The sequence below is a fragment of the Sciurus vulgaris genome, assembly GCF_902686455.1.
Source record: "Sciurus vulgaris genome assembly, chromosome: 11".
NCBI lineage: Eukaryota > Metazoa > Chordata > Mammalia > Rodentia > Sciuridae > Sciurus > Sciurus vulgaris.
In genome coordinates this window covers 14473640-14484440 of record NC_136472.1, presented here as the reverse complement: position 1 = coordinate 14484440, position 10801 = coordinate 14473640, and the positions used below count along the sequence as shown (strand labels likewise).

Here is a 10801-nt window from a genome sequence, read left to right as displayed (position 1 = left end):
ATCTCTAGTAATAAGAGAAATGCAAATCAAAACTACCCTAAGATTTCATCTCACCCCAATTACAATGGCGATTATCAAGAACATAAGCAACAATAGGTGTTGGAGAGGATGTGGGGAAAAAGGTACACTCATACATTGCTGGTGGGGTTGCAAATTAGTGCAACCACTCTGGAAAGCAGTATGGAGATTGCTCAGAAAGCTTGGAATGGAAGCACCATTTGACCCAGCTATCCCACTCCTTGGCCTATACCCAAAGGACTTAAAATCAGCATACTACAGAGATACAGCAACATCAATGTTCATAGCTGCTCAATTCACTATAGCCAGATTGTGGAACCAATCCAGATGCCCTTCAGTTGATGAATGGATAAAGAAACTGTGGCATATATATACAATGGAATATTACTCCGCCATGAGGAATGACAAAATTATGGTATTCCCAGGCAAATGGATGAAATTGGAGGATATCATGCTAAGTGAGATAAGCCAATCTCAAAAAACTAAAGGATGAATAATCTCGCTGATAAGCGGATGAGGACATATGGGGGGGGTAGGAGGGGTTAGTGTTAGGGTTAGGGTTAGGTTTAGGGTTAGGGATAAGGAGGGTGGTAAGAATGGAGGAAGAAAGGAATGTATAGAGGGAAAAGAGGGGTGGAAGGGGTGGCGGGAAGGGAAAAAATAACAGAATGAATCAAACAACATTGCCCTATGTAAATTTATGATTTTTAATTAAAATTAAAAAAATAAAATAAAAAAGTGAAAGAAAGAAACTCCCATCTTAGAACTTAAGACACAAAGTAATTGGCCACTATGACACACACACACACACTTTCCAAAAGAGAATGATGAGAACAAACAAGTTTTATTTTGTTATCTCTGTGTTCCAGGAATGTGTACCCACATAAGACAACCACTAACTCACTAGTAAGAAACTGACCTCTCAGCCAAGTTCTGCATCTACAACACATACTACATTGTTTATAGTAATCAGCTGCCTGATATTAAAAGAAAGTGTTCGCATTTTGCTTCACTTTAGAGGAAAAAGCATGCTGCCTCTACTCCCTCACTTTGGAGGTCATGGAGAAGCCACCCTCATCTTAGGAAATCCTCGTAATGTTCTCTGCAGAACACCAGCAGGGTCCCTCCTGTGTTTGCCAGGGGTCCAGCATGTTGAAGACATACGCACTTCTGGTTAAACACAGAAATAGATGCACTCTCTGGCCTCACAACCTGAAAGAAAACGGTGCAGAATTGCTGGTCGAAATGTAGTTTTAAAAGTTTACAGGCTGAAATAACTTCAGTGAAAATATAGATCGCTAAAATTGCCTAAAAGAAAAGGGAGAAATCTTAATGGAGCAATCATCATAGATGAATTTTAAAAGTTTTTACAATGATTTTTAAAAGGCACTATGCTCACATATTTTTGTGGATTGTTTCCAAAAAAAATTTCAAGAAGCTGGTAATTCCCAAATTTTCAAATGAATGTTGGACAATTTCTTAACTCATTCTGTAGAGATAGCATAACCTTCTCCGCCAACTAGATAATTGGAACCTAATATATTTAATAATATCACATATCACACACAATATGTGTGTCTATGTCCACATGATAGATAGCCAAAACCTGTGTGTGTTTACCTGTAGATGAACAAGTAGGTACCAGTCTCCATCTTTATATGTAAATGTGAAGTCATTTGCAAAATATTAGCAGACTACACTGCCATGAAATAAAACAATAACAAACCATCACTAAGAAAGTTTTATTCCAGAAATTCAAAGAAAAATAGGAATACAATTCATTGACATTAAAAATTATAAGAAACAATGTCATTATCTCAGTGATTTGGAAAATATTCAATGCAATTCAACCTACATCTCTAGAAAAGGAAACACTGAATGAGCCAGGGATTGAATAAAAATATATTTCCTTTAAAAACAAATTTTATAAGAATGGTTAAATGCTAAAATAATGCTAAACTCATTCATCATGAGTTGCCTACTATCACTGCTAATATTAATCATTAATGTTAGTTTCACATATAATTTAATGGCATAAGAAAACAGGAGAAAATGTAAATTTTAGAAAGCTGAAGGAAAGTCATTTTTCTCAGATATTAAAATGGTCTACACAAATAACACAAAGGCATTCATCTTCGATCATGAAAATAGTAAAAGAATTCAAGTAGGTTGTCACAAATGAAAATAATATATACTACAATTATGATATTAATAGTATAAATATTAGTCTATTAATAATAACTGATAGTATGGTAGGTAGCTGATAAAAATAAAGTTTATTACAAATAGTAAAAGAATTCAACCAGGCAGTCACAGAGAAGAGTAATAATAGGAATATCAATATAATATAAACAATATAAATATTAATTCTACTAATAGGAAGAATGCATATTCAATAAACAAAGTTTTTTAAGTTTTAGTGAAAATCATACATCCAACCTGAAGACAAGGGTATGTCAGGGAAGGAAGGAGAGAGGGAAGTATTGGAAATTTTCAGGTTTTCAGAAATAGAAATGGAGTATGCTTGTGGAAACACTCTCCAGGGCTGGGGTACAGCTCAGTGGTAGGTCAGCATGTGTGAGGCCCTGGGTTTCGTCCCAGCACTGCCTACAAATAATAATCATTAATAATAATAACAATAACGGCCTCTGTGCTGCATGTTCTCAATAGTTTGAGTGGCAGGTCTGCCTTGCCACATTCGGCCGCTCTGAACGCTCCAGCCAAAGGCGCCCATCCTCCACTCCTCGTCCTCCAGCATCTTCCCATGCGCCCAGAGCAGAGGACTCTGAGGCCCATGGGCCAAGGGGTGGGCATTGCTGGGGTCCAGTCGCTCCCTCACTTGCTGTGCTTCGCTCCTTCCAACCCACCACAGACACAGTGGCCACCTCCCTCCAAGGACACTCCGATCTTCAGTACCCTTCCAGAAACCGCAAATCGCCACTCAGTTACTTCCTATGCTTTACCCTGCCTTATTTTTCTCCGTACTGCTTTTCACATTCTAAAAGACTCTATACAATTTTATTTTATTAAATATCTGTCTTCCTGGCCCAGGCAGAATGGCCCACTCCTGTAATCCCAGCAACTCAGGAGGCTGAGGCAGGAGGATGGCAAGTTCAAAGCCAGCCTCATCAATTTGCAGGCAAGGGATGAAATTGGAGAATATCATGCTAAGTGAGATAAGCCAATCTCAAAAAACCAAAGAACAAATGATCTCGCTAATAAGCAGATGATGACACATGATGGGGGGTGGGTGGGGGGCAAGAATGGAGGAAGAAGGGACTGTATAGAGGAAAAAGAGAGGTGGGAGGGGTGGGGGAAGGGAACAAATAACAGAATGAATCAAACAACATTACCCTATGTAAATGTATGATTACACAAATGGTATGCATCTACTTCATGTACAGAAAACAAGATGCTTAAAATAAAAGTAATTTTTAAAAAATAAAAAAATAAAGAGGTGACTTTTGGTTACCCATACTTTTGTAATGAAAAATAAAAAAGCCAGCCTCAACAACTTAGCGAAGCCCTAAACAATTTAGCAAGTCCCTGGCTCAAAATAAAAAACCAAAAGGAGAAATGTAAATAAAAATATATATCTCCATCTTCCCACTAAGATATAAGTGCCAAGAGGGCAAGGATGTGAACAGGTTCACTGTCTCATATCTGGTACCTACAGATGCCTGCCTGGTATAAGGTAGCTACTCAGCAACGTTACTTAGTAAATATGAGCTTTTTTAAATTTTTCTCTATGTTTAAAACATATTAGAGATGCCAAAGTTCATTCATCTTTATATCTGAGTAGAACTCCACTGTGCATATATAAAGAATATGTGATATATAGAGATACACAATGGAGTTCTACTCAGTCATAAAGAAAAATGAAATGTTGTCATTTGCTGGCATTCTTGTTCTGATTTAATTTTACTCTTTAAATTCCATTTTCATGTAAAAAACAATAGTCCACTGTAGATTCATAATTCTTTTCACCAAAATTTATTGCACAGTTCAAAGACCCCACTCAGCTCCTTTGCATATTTAATATGTCAGTGTTGACAGCCTGAGACTCTTTTTATATGATACTTACTTGTCCCTTCCACGGATGGGTTCTAGTCCTCTCTGTGTGCCTGCTGCTTTTCATTTAAACTGGGATATAATGGCTGAGATGCAAAGAGTAAAGATTCACTGAATTCTGGATCTCCCAGAACAGACTTCATGGCCCTACAAATAGCAACAACCAAGAATCCTATTCCAGATGCAAGGATGTTACTTCACACTCTTGCTATTCCATGGATAATAAATGGAGTAAATATAAAAATACATATATGTATATATATATATATATATATATACACACTGTGTGAACAATGTACCAACTGATCTTTGTTTAGCTATACAATATAGTAACTTTCCCCAGCTCTCCCCAAAGTAAGGAATTTTGTACAACATCATAGGGAAAAACAGTCAAGACATGTACATTTCTAACTGTCACCTATGACATGCTGTGCAAGGGACATCCAGGATTGGGAAGCCCTGACTCTTCTCTGCTGGATGAGAGGACAAAGGGCAATGAAAGTCTTAGAAGCCCAGTTCTCTTTTGCTAGCTTCTTCACAGTCTCATCCAATTTACACATATATCTATATCCACCATATGATCTTTAATACTTTTCAAAACATAAAAATGGACTGTGGAAGGATTTGAGGCACATTGACCTGCTTTGACAAAGAACTGACTGAGCTGAGAAGAAGGGGATTGATTTTTCACTCTTGCCATCGATAACCTGGACACAGACCAAAGGGGCTTTTGCCACTAATGGATCATATGCATTAATATTAGCAAAATTCAGTAACTCCCACAAAACTCCATCATCACCAGAGCAGCTAGCCAATGCTAGCTCCCTTGTCTGCAAGTATTCCTCAGCCTCGCTCTCATAATAGGCCAGGGCCCAGGGGACAAGGACCTGAGGCAGGGACACAGTGGAACAAATTGAAGACAGAAGTCAGATTTGTTCCTATTGTCTCTAAACAATTTGGACTCCAACCAAAATGTGTCCTTCTGTGCATACACACACACACACACACACACACACACAAGTGCATGTTTCAGTAGCATTTTAATAAGTCCCACTGAAACCACACCACCAAAGCTGCCACCAGCTGTGTGACTTGCACCTTCTTGTCCAATATATTCCTGTGGTGTTCTCATCCTAAGCTGAGGACCCAGGGCTTGAATGCAACTCTGAGACACAGTGGAAGAAATTTAAAAGATGTGAACCCTCAGGTCTAACCTTTATTTCCTGAAAAAGGACCAAGGACATGCAGATAGTTAATCCCCCATGGAACTTTACCTTTGGAAATGCATTTTTAAAGAATCAATGCTACCATTTTCCCTACACTGTACATGACAGCACGCAACCTTGAGTTGGCGCTGGACGGAAGGAAGTAGGTAACGACGGTAGACTTCTGGTTAAGGCTGAGACTTGGACACTGACATCAAGGTGCTGCTACTGATTATGTGTCACAATCCAGGCAGAGCAAATGCTTCAGAGCCAAGATGATCCTCTACTGACAAGCACGACCACGGTGGACGTCAAAAGGAGGGTGTGTTAAGAAGGATGCAGAAGACAGTCTGGGTGTGAGCAAAGTCGTCATGCATTTGCCCAGAGCCCCTGAACCACTTCCTGGTGACGCTTCCTCAGACTGACTTTGATGGAAGAAGGTTTCTGCCAAACACTCTTCCTCATGTGGACTTTTCAAATGCCCTCACCATGAGAAATCTTAACCTACATGGAATGAACTGGGGAAATGTGGAAGAGAACAGCATTGTCTTTCATCCTCTTTCCTTCTCTTCCATTCCTACATCTGTCCTTGCATCCAAACTAGACCCCTGCTATGTCATGAAAAACAGCATTAACACTATTTCTGACCGAATGGGTGAAGGTAAGAATTTAATACATCAACACTATAACGCGTCACCATGCAAAGCATTCAGAAAATAGTCGTTTTTATTATTGCTAGAAATGATTTTATCATCTACCATCTCTGCTACCAAATCTCTCTCCATTTCTCTCACAAAATAATCTCACTTTAAAACATGGGTTATCATTTTATTAAAGCAGAAATAAACAGGGAAAAGTTATATGACAGGGAAGATGTTACCCAAAGCATCAGTTTGAACCTTGGTGGTTTATCTGTTTAAATGTGCTACATAAATGTCACTTCTTAATAGACTTTGTTTCCCAACTAAGTCTTAATAGACTTAGTTCTGTAGAAAGGAAGGAATGGTATGGTGTGTGAAATGGAATTTGATCAACAATCTGATGCCAATGTTCAAAACATGGGCAGCTTAATAAACTGCAACCCTGCAGCCATGCAGGGAAGCTTCTGAGTGCATGTCCAGTGCCTGGGAGGACAACAAAGCAAACAGCCCTTTCTTTCATGCCACATTCCTTGAAACAGAAGAGCCAAAGGAGGATGGTTCCTTAGAGATGGGAAACTGCACCCGGGTAGAAGAATTTGTTTTCCTTGGCCTCACCCAGAATCAAGATGTGAGCTTGGTCTTATTTCTTCTCCTGCTTCTGGTGTACATGACCACTCTGCTGGGGAACCTCCTCATCATGGTCACTGTCACCTGTGAGTCACGCCTTCACACCCCCATGTACTTTTTGCTCCGTAATTTGTCCATTGCCGACATCTGCTTTTCCTCCATCACAGCTCCCAAGGTGCTGGTGGACCTTCTCTCTGAGAAGAAGACCATCTCCTTCAATGGCTGCCTCACTCAGATGTTCTTCTTCCACCTCATTGGAGGGGTGGATGTATTTTCTCTGTCAGTGATGGCTCTAGACCGATACGTGGCCATCTCCAAGCCCCTGCACTACATGACCATCATGAACAGAAGCACTTGCATTGGGCTGATCGTGGGCTCCTGGGTGGGGGGCTTCGTCCACTCCATCGTGCAGATCTCCCTCTTGCTCCCACTCCCCTTCTGTGGACCCAATGTCCTTGACACCTTCTACTGTGACGTCCCCCAGGTGCTCAAACTCGCCTGCACGGACACTTTTGTTCTTGAGCTCCTGATGATTTCCAACAATGGCCTGCTCACTACCCTGTGGTTTGTCCTTCTCCTGGTGTCCTATACGGTCATCCTGATGATGCTGAGGTCACATACTGGAGAGGGCAGGAGGAAGGCCATCTCCACCTGCACAGCCCACATCACCGTGGTGACCCTGCATTTTGTGCCCTGCATCTATGTCTACGCCCGGCCCTTCACTGCCCTCCCCACGGATAAGGCCATCTCTGTCACCCTCACTGTCATCATCCCCGTCCTAAACCCCTCGATCTACACCCTGAGGAACCATGAGATGATGTCAGCCATGAGGAGACTGAAGAAAAGACTCCGGCTTTCTGAAAGAGAATAGCCTCCTTATTGGTTGTAGACCAAGGTGGAAGTAACATCATTGAATTGGTTTTTCAAAGAGTAGCTGTCAGGCCTGGGGTTGTGGCTCAGTGGTAGAGCTAGCACGTGTGAGGCACTGGGTTCGATCCTCAGCACCATATATAAGTCAATAAAATAAAAGTATTGTATCTACCTACAACTAAAATTATATTTTTAAAAAATAGTAGCTATCAAATGTTGAAATCCAGTCACACATAGACAATTAACTATTGCAGAAGAGTGCACACATAAATGATCTGCAACTTGGAACACTGGGTTATAAAAGAATATCAGCAGAAAGTTTAACAGGAAGAATGCAGCCCTTGAAGACCACTGACAATGAGCAGATCATAATTGTGAAATATAAGAGAAGTTCTTGGGAGTTCAGGCAGTGGGATAAAGGATAGGGCTGTGATGTTCATGCAGTGAGATGACTGTCTCAACTTAGCAAGGCTCCAGAACCTAGAACTCAGCTCTTCACTAGTAATTTTGTGGCCACGTACTGAGCACCTACTATGTACCAAACACTGTTGGAAAGCCTTCTTCTCTCTCACTTGTGCTTTGTCAGTCATTTTGGACTCCCTTTTAAAGTTCACTCACCTAAATGGTGTGAATCTGCATTGTGTACAACCATAGAAATGAACAGTTGTATCCCATTTGTGTACAATGAATGAAAATTCAGTCTGGAAAACAAATAAAAAAATCACAATTAACTCACCTATGTAGTATACTATCACGACCCCCAGAACCATTTGATTAAAGTACCCTAACTTTTAAGGATTTCCTATGATCTTTCACTCCATTTGATCTTGTCAGAATTATGACCTGTGACTTCTTAAGACTGATTTTATAAATCCCCAATATATACTATAGAAATGGCAAGAATCTGGGACTCTCTACCCTACCTAACAGCCATACTGCAGCCATAACCAAGTTTAACTCATTAAAGAAATAAAAGCTATAACCCACCAAATAAATATTTTTTATTTTTTATATATGTACTTCTTTGTCAATTTCCTTACTGTGGTGTATTAAAATATCACGTAAAATGTCAAATTGGTAACCTATTTCTCCTTTTGGTTCCCAGGATCTAGAATAATTATTCACCCATCAGAAGTTATAAATTAATGTTAATTGACTTTATGGAATTAAAGAAAAGGAGTACACGCAGAGATACTAAAAAAAAAAAAAAAAACAACTATAGTTAGTCTTTAGCTTTTCTGTTTGAAACTAACTTTGGGGGTGTTCAGTGGCAGAGAGCCTGTATCTCATGCACAAGGCCCTGGGTTTGAGCCCCGGTATCACAATAGAAAAAAAAAACAAAAAACAAAAAACTTTTTTCTTAGATACTTCTTTGTGGATCCCAACTGAAATAGAAATGGTTGAATCAAAGTGTACTGTGATATTTTACTCAAGGATACAACATCCTTGTGTGTGTCTTCATGGGGTCATCAAATCAAGGGCTATATACAAAAACTTCATTGGAACCATGTACGCAATAGAAGAGAAACATCCTAGAGCAAATGAGTGTGCATATGAACATTCATGCATCCAGAGTGCCTACCAGCCTGAGCTCCAAGTAGGTACACACAGCCGGGTACATCTGAACTAAAGGAAATCATATACAGGGATGGAATCTATCACCTCTTTCCTCCTTCATGACCATCATATCTAGCATGATCCAGAGAAGGTGTTCATTGAAATGTAATTAAAAACTACTTCTAATAATAATAGTATTTCAGAATCACAATCCTTATTTAATTTATTGGGATCAGATAGGTTTTGGAAGTTAAATTTCTTAGATTTACATAACACAGCATATGTATTATATATGACATTGTTTCTCTGATGACGAGCATCTGATAACCATACTCATTAATATTTTCCAAGGAAAATGTGTAAATACTCCAAGTACAATGAACAAAAACATGAAGTCAGATCAGATATTGATTCAAAATTAATTCAGATCAAATTGAGCTTTACTACTTAGTGACTTTCTAAAAATCTTTTTTTACTTCAAAAAATGTTAATGTATATATTTAAGTTATGCACCCTGATGTTTTGGTATACATATATACAGGGAAATTATTCTAAAAGTCTTTCAACGCTCAGTCTGAAGATATTAGAATCACAACACAGGCAGAAACTGGAAAAGAGGTTGTAGTGCATGGTAGGGGGAATAATCCACCTGCAAAACTACTCACATCCTAATCCCCAGAATCCACAAATATGTTGTATCAATCTGCTGACACCTTGATTGTAGCCCAGGAATACCTGCGTCAGATTTCTGTAAGATAACAAATTGTTCCCGTTTTAAGCCACTCATTTAGTGATGATTTTCTTACAGAAGCAATAGAAAACTAACACAAGGATCCTGCTTCAGTTGAAGGAGGAAAGGCAGCAGGAGCTGAATAGGGAAAGGAAGAGAAAGAAAGATGGAAAGCAGAAGGGCCAGAGGTGGACAGGCAGCGCTCTGCCAACCAAGGGAGGGTGACCTGGGAGTCTAGGAAGGTGCACTATTCCCAGGCACAAATCTCAAGCACAAGTGCAATAGGCTGGAGAAAACAGTCCCAAGTTGTCACTGTTTTATGCATTCCTTACAGGAGTAAATGGAGCACTTGAATATGAAGTGTAGGTCAAACACCCTGAAACTTCATACATAATTGACATATTTGACACCTAACAGCAAACCACTGCTACACTTTATGTAAAGAGATACAGAGATAGCATTTCCAGTATTCATGCAGCAAATTACCTCCTGAATTTAAATAGAAAATGTCATCCACTGTAAGATGAATTAGTCACTTTTAATAAGACTGGTAATAAAAATGAAATATTTTCATGAAATATATACGCTTACTCACTGATTTTAACAACATCTTAATTTCAGGGACATTAAAATGTGAAGGAAAGAAATGCTCCCATCTTAGAACTTAAGACACAAGGTATTTGGCCACTGTGACACACACACACACACACACACACACAAACATACACACACACACACACTTTTCAAAAAGAGAATGAGGAGAGTTTTATTTTGTTATCTCTGTGTTCCAGGAACGTGTACCCACATAAGACAACCACTAACTCACTAGTAAGCAACAGACCTCTCAGCCAAGTTCTGCATCTACAACTCATACTACATTATTTATAGTAATCAGCTGCCTGATATTAAAAGAAAGTGTTCGCATTTTGCTTCACTTTAGAGGAAAAAGCATGCTGCCTCTACTCCCTCACTTTGGAGGTCATGGAGAAGCCACCCTCATCTTAGGAAATCCTCGTAATGTTCTCTGCAGAACACCAGCAGGGTCCCTCCTGTGTTTGCCAGGGGTCCAGCATGTTGAAGAC

At 39.5% G+C, this 10801-nt stretch overlaps 1 protein-coding gene across 1 annotated transcript; it reads left to right on the top strand.

Moving 5' to 3' along the window:
- Positions 1 to 6401: 6401 nt before the first annotated feature.
- On the top strand, positions 6402 to 7433 carry LOC306638892 (olfactory receptor 4D10-like; the record flags this gene model as incomplete). Its single annotated transcript, XM_079102342.1, has 1 exon — positions 6402 to 7433. The coding sequence occupies exon 1, from the start codon at positions 6408 to 6410 to the stop codon at positions 7431 to 7433; it is 1026 nt and encodes a 341-aa protein (XP_078958468.1). The 5' UTR covers positions 6402 to 6407.
- Between the last annotated feature and the right edge of the window lie 3368 nt (positions 7434 to 10801).